The sequence below is a fragment of the Penicillium robsamsonii genome (genome assembly GCF_028829455.1).
Source record: "Penicillium robsamsonii strain IBT 29466 chromosome Unknown utg000003l_segment0_segment0, whole genome shotgun sequence".
NCBI lineage: Eukaryota > Fungi > Ascomycota > Eurotiomycetes > Eurotiales > Aspergillaceae > Penicillium > Penicillium robsamsonii.
The window spans coordinates 762,621-781,082 of record NW_026643221.1 but is presented as its reverse complement, the minus strand read 5'-3'; the positions used below and the strand labels follow the sequence as shown (position 1 = coordinate 781,082).

Sequence of the window (18,462 nt, the reverse complement as noted above, 5' to 3'; positions counted from 1 at the left end):
TCTCTACGATCACAGGATCATCGGAAGAAACGCGTTTCCTGGTGGAGGCGCTGAGCATACCAGTCGTAGCCGTGTTTTGTCTATTGCCCGTATTGCCGATGTGGTGGTTGCAAAGAGCACAGTCAACGGCAATTGAAGAGGTGACCGAACCATGTAGAGTTGCATCCCAGTTTCGATGGGCTTATTTTTTAAAAAAAAAAAAAAATATATGAAAAAAAATTTATATTTTCCGGCAAACATCATCCGAACTATATAGCCACATATATCGCTGACAACTTACCCATATTACAAACCATCACGACTCGAAACATAATTATCCTTGTTTTACAATGTATTGCGTATAGCACCACAGCATAGCTACCGCCCACGAGCGTTTAGATGAAATATAAGAACGTAAAGCAAACGGGCAAAGAGCAATCCCTCAATTCAGCCTGCTTGGCTGCAGGATAATACATAAATAGTCAACTAGCTTTCTAGGCATATCCTTCCTTCTCCACCAATAAGATTCTCGGTAGACATCGCACTGGCCTCACATCCGTTGGCTGGTCATTATAACTTGGCACCGTCTCACTCGTCATCACGATCATTTATACTATTTATACTATTCACAAATGTACCCCGATGCCCACACATCCATATTAGCATTTAACCGTGTATTTTCAAGTTTGAGAGACCTTTTAGAAAACAAAACAATGACACCCGGATAGAAAAACACAGTATCAAAAATTGATAGAAATGCAATGCTTACATTTTTGGTTATAATACCAAATATGGCAGCTCTTTCCATCAACCATTCCAATGGCCGAGCAGTAACTCAGCCACATCTTCCTTGGTCTAGTGGTGATGATTTCCGCTTGTCATTAATACCGATAAGCGCGGGAGACCGGGGTTCGATTCCCCGAGGGAGAGATATCTTTTTGCACTTGTAGGGTCCAGCTCGGTCCTCATATTTTCTTAATATTTTTAGCGTATCACTTTCGGTTGACTTAACATACCCCGATATTGCTCAAAATTATCTGATACCTATGGTTGTAGAGAACGGCCGCCGAATACGACATGAAGATTCTGATGTGAACATTTTAAGTGGAGCCTTGCCCTAAAATGCTCCGCTGCCCCATATATCCAAACTGGACCTGATATTTCAACAAGGCCGGCTGGCCCAATGGCAAGGCGCTTGACTACGAATCAAGAGATTGCAGGTTCGATCCCTGCGTCGGTCAATCTTTTTGTCTCCCAGGCTTTCTATCTTTTTGCTCTGTTGTCGATGTGGTTAAAATGGTAGTAAAGTGAGTGTGGTTGAGTGGCGATTCTAGCTTTTGGGTTGCTGTTACTGTAAGAACCGAATTTCGAATAATAGGTCATTTTAATTGTGTTTAGAGATATGTGAAATGCAGGAATAGATAGGATTAAGATCACCATACAGAATAGAATGATGATGCTGGATTGGCATGAAGAGACTGCATATGTACCGGATAATGCCTGGCACTCGAGACCTTTCCCTTTCTATTTTCGTGCTCACCTCTTGTCGCTTTTTGATCTCTATGTAAGATCGAGTCTCTGATTAGGAAAGTGTATGCATTTTTACTACAAATATACGTGGTGACTCCCTTGAATGATGTGCAGATCCAACATCGAAGTAGGCTCGAGATATCTCACCTTTTCTTGAATCCAATACCGGCATTCTCACACGAAGGGCGGTGAACATGGGGATTAAAGGCGACTTCGTGATTAAGATTGACCCAGACCTAGCCAAATACTAATACAGAAGTGTAAAGCGTATATTCGTGCGGAAAATTGGCCCCATAGCGCGATCGATATCCAGCAGACTAGCGAGATCGGTCGTACCGTCCCCTCTAATAACAGCGCACCCAGAGCCTCTTAACCCTTCCCAGTCCCGAAGATGTCGTTCGATGGTCTCCCATGGCAGAGGCATTAAAGGTCTCGCACATTCTCTAATGCGCATCGAGAATTACGGGACTTAGAATCTCATGCTCTGTGTTTAGTTAAAATCGGACATGCTGATCGGAGGGAATGGCGGGGATGTCAGCCGGGGGATAGCGCTTATAAGTCTTCACCTCGTCCTCATTTTCGATGTCCTGATAAGAAGAGTGAGCATAAATGATTTTATGGTAGATCATTTCCTGCTTACGGTAGGCTTTAAGGTAATTATGAATTTACTAAACTAGGTATACACCGAGTCTCGAAGAGTGATGCTATTAGGAAGAGTGCTGATATCCTTCACCGAAAGTATTTCGTGTAGCGCAGGGAAACACTTATATAGTAAAGCCTAGGTGCTTAATATATCTCTTAGCGCTCTAGACACCCCGGGCTAAGAGGGAAACGTAAAAGGTATTATATAAGCCCCCTCAGTCGGGCCATGGAAAACGTTTCCTGGTTCCCCTTCGTGCTCCCATTGATCGGTGTTTAGTTATCCTGTTATCACACAGCGATAGTTGCCCCGTAGTTAGAGCTACGCCGCGAACGAAGGGTCACGGCTTTCCGGTTAATCGAGGGTGGAGGTAACTATATCGTCGTGCTCCTGGGGCCTTGAAGGACTTTCCATAACAGAGGGTGATCATAATCGGGATTTCACTATTTAACAATGTTAAGCAAAGTCAATGGATAACTTTGAACGGAACGTGCTTACTCGGTGCAGTAAGTCCGGTGAAAAGGTTAAAAAAAGCATTGTACAGCTCTCGGTCGGAGCTTGTCTCAATAACATCCCTCGCGAGTGAGGTTCTGCCGGGCTCTGGTAGCCAGTGTAGTAAACATAGTACCTATAGTAGCTACAAAATAAACTACAGTACCTGATAAGTAGAATTGACCATAAGAAGATTCTAAAATAAAATCTTTAGAATAGAATCCTGTCATGAAAGGTACAGCTACTAAACTTAATGAAGCTATTAACATAACTGAATATGTTAAAGGTAAGAACTCTCTTAAACCACCATATTTTCTAAAATCTTGATTATCAGCTACTGCGTGTATAACTGATCCAGCACCTAAGAATAATAATGCTTTATAAAAAGCGTGATTAACTAAGTGGAATAAAGCTAAAGTGACAAATGCATTCAAGCCAATTTTCAACAGCGTCTCATCGCGAAGAGACTGGTTTTCATAAGCCTGGATCTTAACCCGGGCGTCTTTCTCCAAGCTGGTCAGTGTCCGCAGTGTCTGTGGAGAGTGTTGACAGTCCGCGGGGTGCTGTAGGCGGGGATGCCCTTGCTAATCTTATAGCTCGTTGGGCACGCAGCGTATTGGAAGGTGAAGCTGATCGATTTCTCTTTGCCATGGAACGGCGCGTATTGCATATAATTGATAGACGCCAAGTGAAGGAAGATCTGCAGAATGTGGGTCTTGGTGATTGGGTGGTTCGTGCGTCGAACTCTCGGCCCTTTTCTTGTGCTCGAACTGACTTCAAAGCTGGGAATTCCTTCTTGATCCTGGAAATAAGGTCAATTTCATGCTCAGATTGCCTTCTCTCAATACCAAACTTGCGATGTGATTTGCTTCCGGGTTTGAAATTCACGCCGGAAGTCAAAGGTCTAAGAATTTCGGAGTATTTGACTGGGATTTCTCCGCGCCCATATCTACCAATTCACTGGCTTTCAACTCCTAAGAACAGTCGTGAGCACAGCTTCCGCGCACACTAAGTTCACAATCTTGCTTTAGGGTCCAGATGCTAGTGATCGCTCTTTCCTTTGCAAGCAGTTTCTTTCTCGTAGACAACGGCCTCTCCTTTGCGATCTCATCACGCTTAGCAGAAAAGTCTTTTCTGTCCATGATCAAGTGCAATACCACAATGAGGCAGGTATCAAGGGCAAATGAACTAGGTATTAGGTCAACATATTAAGAAAAGGGCGCCGAAAGAGGCGGGTGAATGATTACCATGCTAGGGCTAGGACAAAGTTTGCTTCTACATTTGAGATTTCGAGCTCGAGCCACAATGAGAATTCAGAAGGAGCCCTTGACGATGAAACAGAGGAAGCGCTCCACTTTCTCCTGCGCTCCATGAACATGACGTACCTTGATGAGATGGGGAGGGCCCAAAAAAGAGGGTGAGTGCGATGCTATCTACGAAAACATCAGTGTAAACGACCATATGGGGCTATTCCATTTAAGGCATATTCCGGGGTAGTCTGAGTGACCGGAGTTGCTCACTGATTGGACACAGAATGTCACCGAGTAAGCTTACACACTAGGCACAATGTCTCCCGACGCATATGCTAGTCATTGCATTTAGTGGCATTGAAATAGAGGATTTGTAGAAGCATAGGCTAGTGGAGAACATCGAAGACTGCTCCGCCAAGCTCAAGTAAGGCGCTGCCAACTCGTTCATTCGCTGGAATACAAGCAAAGAGGAGTCATAAGACATCTCATCCAGGGACCTTTGAAGAGAAGCAAGTATTATATCACTAGCCATAGTCATAGCTCGATCAATATTATCGAGCCACGGTCCTATGGCGATAACGTACCCCTATAGACCGAAATGAAAGCATGACGCTCGCTCTTCTAGTTCATTGATCTCGCCATAAGCGTCTTTTCCACGCTATTCTAATAGAGTAGATTGATAAGGGCAGTGTTTAAACTCTATAGACTAGATCCTACGCGGAGTTCGAATTCCCGTGGATAATTTGACGTGATAGCCGCTCTGAGGACAAACGAAAAACCACTTTCAATAGCTGTATGCCGCACAGCAGGTTCCTCCTCGGCTACCTGGTGAACGAGTCGCTGCTAGAAGATATTGACCATATACCCGGTGCATTTTCTAGAAGACATTACCACGTTTATATAGTGGCATATATATATAGGAATAGTGTAGCACTGTGGAGGAACTCGGAGCCATCGATATGTCAGTATGAGACATGTAGCCGATAAATGCGAACCTAAGAGACCGGGAGCCCGGCAGCTATCTATGTCAGTGGTGATAATGCAGGAGGTTCCAGGCCAAACACGTCCCTGGCCAAGAATATGAAGGATTCGTTTGTGCTGAATTGGTGCCGGCAATGGTATGCGTGACTAGATAATGGGGTTCCATATTTTATAAGGAATCCATTACATGAGACTATAGCAACCTGACTGCAAAACAAAGTAGCAAGCAAAGGATTCATATGAAATGTACACAGCTAAAAAAATATCAAACTAGGATATTAAGTCGTTCCTACTTCATCAGCAGACTAACAGCCCAGGGAACACTGAGCCCTCGGAGATCTCCATAATGTTGTCCAACACCTAGGAACACAATGGGAATTCCCGTGGCATGGACCATGCTGACCAGTGTTCCCACCATGTCACCGACGGTGTCACATTTACTGATAATGAAGCCATCCAAGTTCCTGCCGGTGCCAAATGCCTGGTTGAAGTTGCGGGCCTGCATGACACTGTCCGTGCCGACCAGGGCCTCACCAACCATGAAAATCTTGTCTGGGTTAGCAAACTTGGCAAACTTCTCAAGCGAGGACATCAGCCGCTGGTCGTTATGCCGACGGCCGGCAGTGTCGATCAGGACGACATCAAACTTATTGGCTGCTGCGTAGTCAACTGCATCCTTGGCCACGTTGGCCGCGTCCTTGCCGTAACCCTTCTGGTAGATCTCCACGTCGCCTGCATTCTCACGGACACTCAGTTCCTTCAAACGGTCAGCGTGCACGCGGAGTTGCTCCACAGCACCGGAACGGAACGTATCACATGCTGCAATAAGAACACGATACTTGTTTTGGAGCAAGAAGTAGCAGATCTTGCTCAGATTGGTCGACTTGCCAACACCGTTGACACCAACGATAGACATGACGTATGGGCGGGGCGCCTGCTGCTTGGTGGTGGGAGCGACTACAGCGTTGATCTCGCGCAGCAAATCCAAAGAAGAAGTCGGCGTCAGGATCTTCCTCAGCGAGGATTCCATGGCCACATGTAATGCGGCATCAGTGCTCTGGAAGTTGCCAGTCTTCTTGCCAATCATTTCACGCTTAACTCCCTCGCAGAGCCGGACAGCAGCTTCGCGGGCGACGTTCTTCTTCAAAAGGTGTTCTTCCATCGCCTTGAGAGGCTTCTCGAGATCAGATTCTGTCAGAACCTTTCCTCCAACAATGTTACGGAAGAAACCGCCAATTGCGTTGAACCCAGAGCCAACGACACCCGACGAAGCAGTGCCCTTGGACTTTTCCGCGTCAGCTTGGTCCAAAATGGATTGAACTTCCTCGCCTAACTCCTTTAACACGAATTGGCCCTTGCCAGTTCGGCGACCCCAGTCCTCCTCGGAGACAGCCTCCACCGCTGGAGCGGCAGACTCTCCTTCCTCCGCGGGCGCAGAATAATCGAGGATCTCTCCGTCATCCTCATCTGCCATCCCACTGGCATCCCATCTGCGCATCTTCTTCACAGGGGCCTTGGCAGGCTTTCCCTTCCGGGCTTCATCACCAGACGATGCGTTGGCGCTTGAATTGGCAGCCTTGCGAGATCGTCGGGACCCACGACCTCCAGGTCCGGCTTTCGCTGTAAGAAGATGACCCTGAGGGGTCGAAGATCTAGAAATTTCTGGTGTAGCTGGTGGTGTACCCTCGTCAGAGGTCGCCCCGGCTAGCGCAGCTCTAGGCTGCGCTTTGGGATGGTCAGCATGCGCTTGAAACTGGGAGTGTGGTCATTCCATACCTTTCACCAGGCCAGGCACCGGTGGCGGTGGTGGGCCTCCATTGTCCGACGAAACAAGCGGGTCTTTCTTTTCGCCTGTCTCTGGCACATGTTCCTCTACAAAACCACCAGTGTTGTCTTCAAGTTCCCGAACTTGCTGTTCAAAGTATTGATCGAACCGATAGGTCTGGATTCTTGCGCGGTCCCCTTTCACCTGGTCCTTGTAGAGATCGATGAAGATTGTTGAAATGTTCTCAAGAAGTTTGTCGATCCAGCCAAGGTGGAGTAGCGATTGGTAGACGGCCTGCATAGACTCAGAGTTAGTTGAAGCAGCGACGCGCATGCGCATGCGACAGACGTACCACGAAGATTAAATCGAATTCCTTCACTCTCTTCCATTTCAGTGTGTATTTCTCCTTCTTGTATGCCGGTGAGACTCCACTAGCTGTCGCATTCTGTGGCACGACCTTCTCTTCGATAAAAACATCGTTGATCAGGCTGTTGATAACATGTGCGCCCACTGGAGCATATGCCTTAGACCAGAGCACCACGCCCGAGGTCGTCAAAATCTCAAAAGCTTCTAACATTCTGATTATCTCCGAGAATCGATTGTCAAATGTGAGAAGCAGATAACCAATGTGAGAGGGGGAAAAAAGGTCCGGTGTGACTTGTTGGTGGCGGAACGGGGCGAAGTTGGGGGGAGCTCGGAAGCGGATTGGACTTCAGCCACGTACAAACACTTTCCTCCGCTATCAACCTCGCTTCTTCCCCAAACCCCCGTCAGACGATCAGGACGACACGTTCGCCACCAAAATTTCACTCTCCCTATCCTTCTATCTTTCTTTCCCTATTTAGGTGCATTATGTATCGGGGCTCTTTCGCTCCGCCGCCCGCGCAATCGCCGCCCCTTCACCACCCCGTCCCGCAACATGTCTCGACTGTCCCTATGATGCGCTCACCTCCACCACCAGCTCCCCAACAACCCCCAAGTGCTGGATATGGTGGTAATCCATACCAGCCATCACCCGTTCAGGGTGGCAGTGGAAGCTATGCCCCTGGTGCTCCTGGATTCGGTGGGTTCATGAACGAACCCACGGCGCAGATGGGCTTCCAGGTCGGCAAAAGCGCAATGGCGGCTGGGCAGGAATATATGGAAAGCAACGTATGCACCATTGGCAGATTTATATTTCCCACTTATAGCTAACCTAGAGATATTCTACAGTTCAACCGCTATGTGTCTATACCTGCTCTTAAGCACTACTTCAACGTCTCCAACTCCTACGTCCTGAAAAAGCTGGTCCTTGTCCTCTTCCCCTGGCGACACAAACCCTGGTCTCGACAGCAAGCTCGGATGGCCCCGACCCCTGGACCAAGTGGTCAAATCATGCAGCAACAATACTCGTCCATGTTCTTGCCTCCTCGCGACGACCTGAATTCGCCAGACATGTACATTCCCGTCATGGCCCTAGTCACATATATTTTGCTCTCAGTGTTACTGGCTGGGTTCCGGGGTGATTTCCACCCAGAGCTTCTGGGCTCGATCACCACCACGGCCATTGCAGTGATCGCCTTCGAGATTCTATGCTTGAAGCTAGCGACGTACATTTTGAGCATCAACAATGACTCGCAGCTGCTAGATCTGGTGGCATACTCGGGCTACAAGTTTGTTGGAATCATTGTCACTATGGTGGCGTCTGAGATATTCAACCCCGGACAAGGGACTAGAGGCTGGGTTGGCTGGACGGTGTTTGCGTACACGTTTTTGGCCAATGCGTTCTTCCTAGTAAGTGACGGGTTTTATCTAGCGTCCAGTGCATTCCACAGTTGCTAATATTTGAACTGTAGCTTCGCTCGCTGAAATATGTGTTGCTCCCCGATTCCACTGACTCCGCCATGCATGCTGGTTCGATGCAGGCTGTGGCTCGGTCCCAGCGCAACCGACGCGGTCAGTTCTTGTTCGTATACTCCTACGCGGTTCAGTTCATCTTCATGTGGGTGCTTAGCCGTGAGGGCCCATCCTCTGCGGCATCTACGGGCTCTGCGTCGTCATAATCTGGTACGCAGAAGGGACAAGGAAGCATTTGCTCTTTGCTATTTGGGAGAGATAGACTAGGTTGGTAGGAAGGTATAGCATGAAGGGACAAGTGGCTTGCTCTGGGTCTTTGGGCATTGCACGGCCGAGGTAACGATATAGCACGACTTATTGTAATCAAAAATTATTTGCATTTGTACCAAGTGTCTGTAGATCAGATATAATGTAGGTGGGCCTCATCATGATTTTACTTCGGAAAATACGCAAGTTACGAGTCTAAGCTACTGAAGGAGAACTTGGGGGTTGGCAAAATATAAATTGCATTTCAATAGCTATGCTATATAAGACGAGCTATCACAGATGACCCTATATTCTTTTGAAGGTTAGCGACAGGTCACAACCAGTATAACAAGAAATCATGTGCAAGGTGATAAGGTTCTCAGAGATCTTGGTAGTTAGGTAATTTCATAGCGAGAAGCTCAATTACTATCTAGGCGTGATAAAAGTTTCTAATCATCGGACCTGGGGGTGTTGCAGAAGATTGTGAAGGATGTGTGAACATACCCTGTGAAAGATCAAAAGGGGCAAATGTTGCCGAGAGGTCCAGTCTTTTTTTTTTGAGTATTGAGTAATGTCCTAAAGTCTTCGAACAGGTCAGCGCGATGTCTCTCAAATGTATTGACAGAATATAGCATGAAGGTTATAATCCATATCAGAATATGTAAGAAAATTGAATATCATCCGACAGTGCTGTATAGAGTGCCCCGGCGAGGGCCTCACAGACACTGGGTCAATCGCAAATTACGGCATCATATGAGGAATGAGGGGAAGTCGGGGGAGAAAAAAAAAGGGAATATGAGCATACCTTAGTAAATGCTACATTTGAGCAATTGGCGAAACTGAGAGAGAAGCAAGACTCATCATTAAAGACTTGAGCTTCTAAAGCTGAATAGCTTGAAGGGATTAAGTCAATTTGCAGCCAAAAAAAACGAGATAAAATGCACGGGCGCGGATAAAGGTTAATGCGGATGCTGAGATAAGCAGAGCCCTAGACCTGCAAGTGGCCGGTTAAGCGAGAATGTTGCGAGTGTGGGCACATCCGAATTTCGAGACAACTCTTGGACAATTGAACTCTTTCGACAACCCCTTCTCGACTCATACCCCCTGTCGACCGTGAGTGTGCTATCTCCAAATATTACAGACCCGCGACGCTGAATTTTTCATTTCGCAGAATTTCGCCATGGCCGATATCGATGTCAAGGTCGCTTCATGGAAGCTGGTTGAGGTTGGCCGCCTAGTGCTGATCCGCAGCGGCCCCTTCGAAGGCAAGCTCGCTGCCATCGTTGAGATCGTGGACCACCGCCGTGTATGTGGAATCGCCCTTTGAAATCCGGAAATCGTTACGAATTTGGAGAATCGGATTTTCGGAGATATTTTGAGTTGGAAATTGTGTATTGACTTGCGATTTTCTTCAGGTCCTGGTCGACGGTCCCTCCACTGAGGAGCAGAAGATCGTGCCCCGTCACGTTCTCCCTCTCGCCCACGCCACTCTCACCCACTTCACCATTCCCCAGCTCCCCCGTGCTGCCGGTACCGGTCCCGTCAAGAAGCTCTGGGCTAAGAACGAGATTGATGGCAAGTGGGCCAAGAGCTCCTTCGCTCAGCGTACCGACCGCACCGAGCGCCGCAAGAACCTGTCCGACTTCGAGCGCTTCAAGGTTCTGCGCCTCCGCAAGCAGGTACGTGGAAATATTGAATGGGGGATGGTTCTGGCACATGATGTGCCTGGGGCCCACCCGATCGGATAATATGGGGTATCACGAACAGTTCAACTAACATACTCCAGGCTCGCTACGAGGTCCAGAAGTCCCACGCCAAGGCTCGCGCTGCCAACAAGTCATAGATGATTACGAGGTTTCGGTGCATGGGTTTGAAGGAGGTGTCCTGGAAGGGTTTCCATTGCTGGTAATACTCTGGCAAAATCGCTGTATGCATTATCAATCAACAGCAAAAATGATTCAAAATCCTTGATATCCCGGCAAAGGGGCCTTTTTGTTATTTGGTTTTCCTCTGGCTCTGGACTCATTTTATATCCCCCAATTTACGGGAAATATCTGGCTCTACAAAAAGAATAGAACGAGCAGATGCGTAAATACATATGTAATGATCTGGAAACTGTATTATATATATATATTTATTATGATCTAGATGAGATCTATAAATTATTAGCCAATCTAGTTTAGAATTGGTGATGTAGTTCCATATAGGGCAATGTGTGCAGGGCGGGCAGTCTGGGGTCTCGCTAATGATTTTCGGGTTCGGTCTGGCGCACAGCTACGCACCTTCAACTTCAACAAAATCCATCCCCATTCACAACAGCTTGATATTTACCTTTCAGGTATGTATGACTATTTACTCGACTGAATGCTCGCCTTTTCAACATCAAATTCCGCCCTTTCCCGAGTGTTGTGCGATTCGTGGGGGGGTTGACCAATCTCCAATCTCTCCCACCATGCCCGCTCTCACATCATTCAACCAGCCTTAACACCATTGCGAACGAAACAACCCAACTAATCAACTCTTTTTTCGCATTCTTCTTAGGCCCCTTTACATCGCAAAAATGGCTGATCCCCGCGTTGAAGAAATCCACGATGACGAGGTCTCCAAGACCGTCGAGGAGAGCTCCTCTGAGTCTGGCTCCGAGGCTGGCGATGAGCCCAACATTCCCGCCGGTGCCTCCGTCGCTGTCCACTCCCGTGGTGAGAAGAAGGCCCGCAAGGCCATTGGCAAGCTCGGCTTGAAGCTCGTCCCTGGCATCACCCGTGTCACTCTCCGCCGCCCCAAGAACGTATGTGAATCCCGATGCGACCGTCATGAGAATTTCTACCCCGCCAGGTACAATGTGCTTGCGACCATCAACTGCAGCATGGGCTACCAATGGAACGGAATATCTTGATCATTCTCAATGCGGAGATGCTAATTATTGGAATTAAAGATCCTCTTCGTTGTCAACCAGCCCGAGGTTTACCGTTCCCCCAACAGCAACTGCTGGATGTATGTGGAACCCAATTGGAGTCAATTCTCCATGTGTGAACGACATTTACTGATACACTTTTAGCATCTTCGGTGAGGCCAAGATTGAGGACCTGAACTCTCAGGCCCAGGCTTCCGCCGCTCAGCAGCTCGCTGCCTCCGAGGCCGCTGGCGACCACGCCGGTCACGACCACGAGGAGATTCTCGGCAAGGCCAAGGCCCCCGAGACCGAGGATAAGAAGGAGGATGAGGAGGATGATGGTGAGGAGGTTGATGAGTCCAACCTTGAGTCCAAGGATATCGAGCTCGTCATGGCACAAGCAAACGTCTCCCGCAAGAAGGCCGTCAAGGCTCTCCGGGAGAACGACAACGATATCGTTAACTCCATCATGGCCCTCAGCATATAACGAGTGACCGCATTTAAGGTTCTATGAGGGACTTGGGTTATGATGCCAGGTAGAAGATGCCTGGTATGTTGTCGCCCATAGTGTACACAATTTAGCCCAAAAAACAATTGAACCCATGATTGAGTCAACCAATCATTCTACATACTTTGTAATTATAAAAAAATAAACCTGTCCCGAAGTTATGTACAATGATGAACACGATCTCTCTATAATTTGCGTTTTGCTTGTATAATACACGGTGGATTTCGGAATTCGCATCACGTGACCCGAACAATCCAAACCTTCCGGGTCGCTCCTCGTTCGGCACCTCCCTGCACATTGAACTCCCCTCTCTTTCCCCCACCCCCAACCTCTATCATACCCGTCACAATGGCTGCTGTATGTTCTGCTCCTACTCTTCGACATGACAGACCCTTGTCAACCTATCCGGATGACTCCCGCTAACTCCCTTCACCCGAAAACAGCGCAGCGCCGCTCTCAAGATCGACTGGGCCCAGGTGTCGACCTCCCTCGGCCTCCGCGGCCAGACCGCCGTCTCCCTCCAAGCTTTCAAGAAGCGCAACGACGAGGCTCGCCGCAAGGTTCAGGTCCTGTCCGAGCAGCCCCAGACCGTTGACTTCAGCCACTACCGCGGCATCCTGAAGAACAAGGCCATCGTTGACGAGCTCGAGAACCACTTCAAGACCTTCAAGCCCGCTACCTACGATGTCAACCGCCAGCTGAAGGCCATTGACGCCTTCGAGTCCCAGGCTGTTCAGAACGCCGAGGCTACCAAGGGTAAGGTTGAGGCCGAGCTGCAAAACTTGCAGAAGACCCTGCAGAACATCGAGACTGCCCGTCCCTTCGAGGACCTCACTGTCGTACGTATTATCCACTGCAGACCGCAGAGTTGGGGTCATTACTTACGTGACTGTTTTTTTAGGACGAGGTTGCCGCCGCCCAGCCCGAGATCGACGAGAAGACCGCTTCCCTCGTCTCCAAGGGCAAGTGGATGCCCCCTGGCTACAAGGTATGTGTTGCCTGTCTCGCTGAGAGCAATGTGTCTGTTTTGATACTTATACCATTCCCTTTTGTAGGAGCGCTTCGGCGATCTGTCCGCCGTTTAAGCGTGGACTCTTGTGGCCTCAAATCCGCATTTTTATTCCTCGCTCCATCACACTACGTGATCATGACTTTTGGAGCCAAGAAGATGGCCATTCAGCCAGTGTGTGGTCAGATACCTCCGATAGTGTGGTGGGACAGTTGGGATGTGTATAGAAACAATACATTTGTCGTTTCTGCGTTCATTAATGGATTCTACCGTAAAGCCGTACGTTTGTAATTATATTGATATTCCAAAATAATCGGTAGCTGGGCGAGAAATAGGCCACAGCTAGAAAAATAGGCCTAACAAACATTTGATATGTCCGATATATATATCTCAGCAAGCTCGCTCCATGTGGATCGAATTGGGATATGTAGCGGAGTATCTCGCGAAAATCGGATATTTTTGGAACACCGACAGATACTAAGCGGTAATATACATATTTCAGTTCAGATGTAATACATGTAGACCGTCAAGCCACATATATATTCTTGAGGAGCTCTCAAACTGGCTTTGCCAAGACATGCAACTCACCTCAGTTTATCCACTTCCCCTACCCCTCAGTAATGGGCCGGGGTTTTTCCTTTTAATTCTTTTCATTGGAGATTGCGCTGTAAGCACTGTCAAGTGCCTTTTTCTACAGGCCACGAGGAGCTACGGGGACAGCATTATGCGAAGTCTGCATTCAATATCGTGTGGGCTGTGCTTCCATTGAGATAAACTATACTCGTCTCTGCTCTTTCTCCTCCCTGGCCCTTTACAAATATAAGCACACTGTGTGATTTGCAAGTGAACATTGTCTTGCTGCAAGAAAGCTATATAAGAACACGTCACCTCTAGAGACACTGTTGCAAATGGGCCCAGGTCCCTCCGATCCGTTGGCCGACCCCCGTGCTCGCGCCTTGAGTCATTGCCCGTGGAAATATTACAGTTGATCTTTCTTCACAGCCTTGAAGTGAACCTCCCTCGTGCTTCACCACGTCTCAGCCAAGCACTGTCAACTCCATTGCTCTATACTTGGCTCATTCGGCTGGCATTCAGCAGTCCCAATTCAGGCTCGCGAGAGGGCTTCTTTACCCCGGATTTCCTACCCCCACCTTTGGACTTCTGGGCATTGTCTTGGAAAGACCGCCAGCAATTACAGACTACCCTACTGGCATGTCGATGGTGCACATTTCCCCTGTTCCGGAAATGTCAGCGTGAGTACGTTGCCCATGCCATTCGGCGCAAATGTGTCGGCCTGGTCTTCCATCCGGACGACCAAGTAGTGTTGTCAAATTTGGACCCACGCTTCGAGAACTTAGAAGCCTGTGACTGGGCCGTACTCGGCCGGCGTGGGAAAGGCGATCTGATCATCCCCGCACAGTTGGAGAAAGCCTCGCGCCACACTGTTGACCGCAAAGTGGCAATATGGTTCCATTTTGGAGCTGTCCAAATCCGTAAACCAACCGAGATATACCATGAGAGCGACCTCTTCCGGCTGCCATGCTCAGTAGCTATTGGACCTGGCCGCATTCCGGATAAGGTCTTGCGCTCACCTTGGTCAGATGCACAATTTGAGTTCTTGCAGCTCCTCTCTTCGGACTTCTACCTGGATGAGGATGAGGCCAGGCCATATCGCTCTTCTGAGATCACATATCGTCTCATTCGAACGCGCAAGATCGAACCTTTTCGTCGCTTGCTGAATATGTCGTTTCGAGCTGAAAATTGTCGTGTCCTCGCTCGCTGGCCGCTACAGCATTCGCATTATTCCCTCGTCCGGCGCTATGGGAGTGGACCTGGGGATCCGTTTGCAAATGTTATTCTGAATGAGCGTTGGGATGATATGCCTGCAGATGCAAAGCAGGATTTGCTGCGGTATGTTGAGTCGTCCTCGCGGAAAGATAAGCGTTGACGTACTTGTTTCTTAAACACGATTAAACTCAGCAGAGGATATAATCATTCATACACCTCCAACTTCATGTCCATACCTCAAACACTTACCATGTGTACACTCTTCTACAATTTATGCCTATCATCTATAGAAGAAAAGCAATATACATCATGTAAAATTTCATGTCCCAAGATTTGATTCATGATTCACAATTAAAAACTGCGCCTCGGGGTATGTACTCCAAGCAGATATAATGACAAAAGAAATTCGCGCCGGCATAACAATCGTAGAACCCGTGACCTGCCCCTTCTATTCTCATGCATTCAATAGTTGTTTCCCGTTAGACTGCTGATCGACGACCGCGCTTGCGTTTTCCACAGTAACCGCAGGTCAGACAGGAGATGATAACATCGATCACTGTAACCACACCGCTGATGATGGCGTGGCAGACGGAGCCGATGGCGTTGACAATGGCCATGAGGCAGCTACCGATGGCGCGGAAGACGCTTTGGATCTAGAGGTAGGTATGTTAGTTGAGTTTCCTTAAGAGAGCATATGGGGGGTTCACATACGCAAGAGACGACGGCGCCCATATTGAAGATGAGGAGCTTTTCTTGGGTTGGTTTTGTATCAAGGTGTTTGTTTATTTCGGTTTGGTGAGAGTAGACTCCGAGCTGGAGGAAGCGTGTGTATGGATAGTTGGATCACTGAAAGGGTGCATATTGAAGATAGTCAAGTAGATGGAGAGCTTTAAATAAAGAATAGTGGAAGATCGTCTTAGACAAGGACGGAAATTTCTTGCTCAGATACGTAAGTGGTGTCCGAAAGAGGCGATTGATAGACAAGTTCGTGTAGTGAAGCTTATCTTGCGAGGCGTCAGAAATCACAAGGTGCAGACGCCAATGACGTCGTTGTAGCTATGACAGAATTTCCAAGATTTGATGAAGAAGAGGGAACCAGCGAATTTTGGAATGGAGCCCCATGCCTTAATACACAAGGTACCAGGGGTGTTGTCCGACCATTTCGTCATTTCGACCAGGCCCATTCCTTGATTTCATCAAAGCATAGAATCTAAGTTTACATCGTGGGATTTTGATGGGGCAATTGGATTTTAAATGAGTCTAGTATGTAAGAATATTTTCAGTTTTCCAAATTTATCTTGAACTCGTGGACCCTTGTGATATTCTACTTTTTGTTCTCCCCAAGAGCTTTTTTTTTACTGATCCTTGACGTCATTTGATAACAGGCTAAACCGAAATGAGCCACAAAGCGGGGCACATCACGTGCTACCATGTGACTTTCCTGCCCTTCAATGCCAAGCCCTAACGCCAAGATCTTGTCTGTCGGGTTTTTTCCCGCCAATCAAACGAGGTTAGGCCTCGGACTTTGCTTGTAACGTTGTATACTCCGTACTTCCAAAGTGGATATGCGACCTACAACTTACAACATACTACACTGAATAGTCATACGCAAAACTGAAATGATTCGAGCTCAATTGATTTACTCATAGTGAGAAAGTTCAATTGCTCCATGAGCTCACCAAAACGCGAATATGAAACCGTGACGCGGACAAAGCTTGCTCCGCCTGAGCCGGCAAGCACTTCAAATGCTTCTGCTATCCCCAAATCGAAGCGCCGACCAGGTCGCACCTTCAAGAACCCGATTCGGAGCAGCTCCTCACGGTCCTCTAGGTCGAGATCTAGCCCCTATGGCCGTCCTTCTAATTCGCCTAGACCCGGAATCTCGCGCCCGCAGACTCCCCGCAGGATGTTGTCCCTCCTTGAGGCCCTCCCCGTCGAGATCATCGAGCAGATCTTCCTGCATTCGCTCAATCTAAACTTCCCCCGAGCTTCGCCGTTCCTATCCCGCGCCCTCTCCGGCGAACACATCTATCGCGCCCTCATCCTCCTTGCATTCTGGAATGATTCGCATTACTACCCCCGTAGCAAGGCTGTCGAGCGCACGATGGTCCCGTTCGAATATATTCCTATCAAACTGGATGAGCGCACCCGCTTACAGGAAGCTGTCTTCAAGTGCAGGTGGTGTACCATGGACCGCGTTCGTGAGCAGATCCCGACAATGCAGATCTTGACTATCCACCGTCGCTGGATCAACGCTGGTATCGTGACCAAGCACGAAGAGCAGGCTGCCTTTGAAAAGTTCCTAGCACGTAAGGATGACAGCGTCCTCGTTTTTCATGGCAAGGGAGAACCATTGAAGGAACTCGCGAGCACGCCCCCAGACTTCTCCCAGATGGCCCCGAACGCGCTGAAAGACACCCACGAATATGAGCTAAATATAATCCCAATGGTTACCACCAAGCTCCAATGTGTGAATCTGAAATTTACCATCAATCTCCCTGCACTGGATCTGTGCAAGTTCCCATCCCATCTCCTCCGCGGCCGCAGCAACGGTTTCCTACCAGACGACGTTGCTTTTCTGGAGATGCTGCGCATGACCTCGTGCAATTGGACCCCTGGAAAGAGCTCCTTGCCACCTTCGACTCTGACCAAAGTCGACCGCAAAGCTCTAAATGAAGGAATCCAGAACGCAATTCGTCACCAGAACTTTAATGCCATGCTCTCCCTCCTCAAAATCGACGAGTTCGTCTTCCGCTACAAAGCAGAGAACCAAGGTCGTGGCGTCTTCTATACGATTCCGCCTGAACACTTCCTCGCTGTCACCCGCACCGGCCGCGATAAGCCACATCTCAACGTGGCTTTCTTTGAGGCTCTGATCCGTGCTAGTGCGGAGTCTTTGCCTAGCTGGTCGTCGGAGATCACGCAGTGGACCGTCGATAATATGGAACTTGCGAAGAAGGACCCGAGTACTTATAACCAGATTAATGGTAAGTTTGCGCGCTGGTTGTCGGATTTCCTGCTGCGCCTCCCTGCGCAGGTTGAGTATGCCAGGAGTTTCCCGAGTGGTCAGCTGTTTTGTTGTGGTCAGTTGGATACCTTGGATGTTGAGGGCGGCCGCTTTCTCGATGAGGTTCTTAAACCGTCCCGTGAACCAATGGAGAATTGGTTGACGGAGAGTTCATTCCGGACTGAGGATTACTGGCTGAAGAAGTTCGGCCCTCCTCTTCCTCCATGAGGTTGTCCCGAGTAGGCTTATGAGGACGTTAGCGCTATACCCGGACTTTAGATTTTTTTGTGATAATTATATAGAGTACCATATATAGATTGAAAATAATAATTTACTTCAAATTAAAAAAATGATCCCACAGCTAGAGTTATTACCCATAGCAAGATGGACTATGTAGAGTACAGCAGGTTTTTGCGTTCATCGCGCTAACTCGGCACCGGTAGAACGTTAATCAGCTGCCATGAATCAACATTTATACATATATGTAGTCTCTTAAAGGCCTAGAAATACCCGTTAAAGGTGCCTCACTAACAATATT

The 18,462-nt window shown here is 48.3% G+C and overlaps 10 protein-coding genes across 10 annotated transcripts; 7 read left to right on the top strand and 3 right to left on the bottom strand.

The window, feature by feature from the left end:
* Positions 1 to 770: 770 nt before the first annotated feature.
* Positions 771 to 1,282, top strand: N7447_005011 (uncharacterized protein; the record flags this gene model as incomplete). The annotated part of the gene is given in 3 exon segments (XM_057229273.1): positions 771 to 925; positions 968 to 1,070; positions 1,085 to 1,282. The coding sequence occupies 3 exon segments, from the start codon at positions 771 to 773 to the stop codon at positions 1,280 to 1,282; spliced, it is 456 nt and encodes a 151-aa protein (XP_057084363.1).
* A 721-nt stretch (positions 1,283 to 2,003) lies between these two features.
* Positions 2,004 to 3,443, bottom strand: N7447_005010 (uncharacterized protein; the record flags this gene model as incomplete). Its single annotated transcript, XM_057229272.1, is given in 5 exon segments — positions 2,004 to 2,096; positions 2,195 to 2,287; positions 2,446 to 2,523; positions 3,136 to 3,174; positions 3,192 to 3,443. Coding segments are annotated over 5 exon segments (555 nt in total), but the record flags the coding sequence as incomplete, so codon positions are not given.
* A 1,718-nt stretch (positions 3,444 to 5,161) lies between these two features.
* Positions 5,162 to 7,214, bottom strand: N7447_005009 (signal recognition particle receptor subunit alpha; the record flags this gene model as incomplete). The annotated part of the gene is made up of 3 exons (XM_057229271.1): positions 5,162 to 6,618; positions 6,649 to 6,931; positions 6,990 to 7,214. The coding sequence occupies 3 exons, from the start codon at positions 7,212 to 7,214 to the stop codon at positions 5,162 to 5,164; spliced, it is 1,965 nt and encodes a 654-aa protein (XP_057084361.1).
* A 275-nt stretch (positions 7,215 to 7,489) lies between these two features.
* Positions 7,490 to 8,679, top strand: N7447_005008 (protein transporter YIF1; the record flags this gene model as incomplete). Its single annotated transcript, XM_057229270.1, has 3 exons — positions 7,490 to 7,789; positions 7,850 to 8,410; positions 8,473 to 8,679. The coding sequence occupies 3 exons, from the start codon at positions 7,490 to 7,492 to the stop codon at positions 8,677 to 8,679; spliced, it is 1,068 nt and encodes a 355-aa protein (XP_057084360.1).
* Positions 8,680 to 9,514: 835 nt separating this feature from the next.
* On the top strand, positions 9,515 to 10,756 carry N7447_005007 (60S ribosomal eL14 domain-containing protein; the record flags this gene model as incomplete). The annotated part of the gene is made up of 5 exons (XM_057229269.1): positions 9,515 to 9,528; positions 9,721 to 9,832; positions 9,891 to 10,025; positions 10,135 to 10,398; positions 10,506 to 10,756. The coding sequence occupies 5 exons, from the start codon at positions 9,515 to 9,517 to the stop codon at positions 10,560 to 10,562; spliced, it is 582 nt and encodes a 193-aa protein (XP_057084359.1). The 3' UTR covers positions 10,563 to 10,756.
* A 523-nt stretch (positions 10,757 to 11,279) lies between these two features.
* N7447_005006 (nascent polypeptide-associated complex subunit alpha) lies at positions 11,280 to 12,099 on the top strand (the record flags this gene model as incomplete). Its single annotated transcript, XM_057229268.1, has 3 exons — positions 11,280 to 11,507; positions 11,655 to 11,713; positions 11,778 to 12,099. The coding sequence occupies 3 exons, from the start codon at positions 11,280 to 11,282 to the stop codon at positions 12,097 to 12,099; spliced, it is 609 nt and encodes a 202-aa protein (XP_057084358.1).
* Positions 12,100 to 12,418: 319 nt separating this feature from the next.
* N7447_005005 (F1F0 ATP synthase subunit d) lies at positions 12,419 to 13,235 on the top strand. The gene is made up of 4 exons (XM_057229267.1): positions 12,419 to 12,477; positions 12,564 to 12,959; positions 13,022 to 13,108; positions 13,176 to 13,235. The coding sequence occupies exons 1-4, from the start codon at positions 12,469 to 12,471 to the stop codon at positions 13,203 to 13,205; spliced, it is 522 nt and encodes a 173-aa protein (XP_057084357.1). The 5' UTR covers positions 12,419 to 12,468; the 3' UTR covers positions 13,206 to 13,235.
* Positions 13,236 to 14,037: 802 nt separating this feature from the next.
* On the top strand, positions 14,038 to 15,077 carry N7447_005004 (uncharacterized protein; the record flags this gene model as incomplete). The annotated part of the gene is made up of 2 exons (XM_057229266.1): positions 14,038 to 14,060; positions 14,132 to 15,077. The coding sequence occupies 2 exons, from the start codon at positions 14,038 to 14,040 to the stop codon at positions 15,075 to 15,077; spliced, it is 969 nt and encodes a 322-aa protein (XP_057084356.1).
* Positions 15,078 to 15,396: 319 nt separating this feature from the next.
* On the bottom strand, positions 15,397 to 15,649 carry N7447_005003 (uncharacterized protein; the record flags this gene model as incomplete). Its single annotated transcript, XM_057229265.1, has 2 exons — positions 15,397 to 15,570; positions 15,629 to 15,649. The coding sequence occupies 2 exons, from the start codon at positions 15,647 to 15,649 to the stop codon at positions 15,397 to 15,399; spliced, it is 195 nt and encodes a 64-aa protein (XP_057084355.1).
* Positions 15,650 to 16,586: 937 nt separating this feature from the next.
* On the top strand, positions 16,587 to 18,152 carry N7447_005002 (uncharacterized protein; the record flags this gene model as incomplete). The annotated part of the gene is made up of 1 exon (XM_057229264.1): positions 16,587 to 18,152. The coding sequence occupies one exon, from the start codon at positions 16,587 to 16,589 to the stop codon at positions 18,150 to 18,152; it is 1,566 nt and encodes a 521-aa protein (XP_057084354.1).
* Between the last annotated feature and the right edge of the window lie 310 nt (positions 18,153 to 18,462).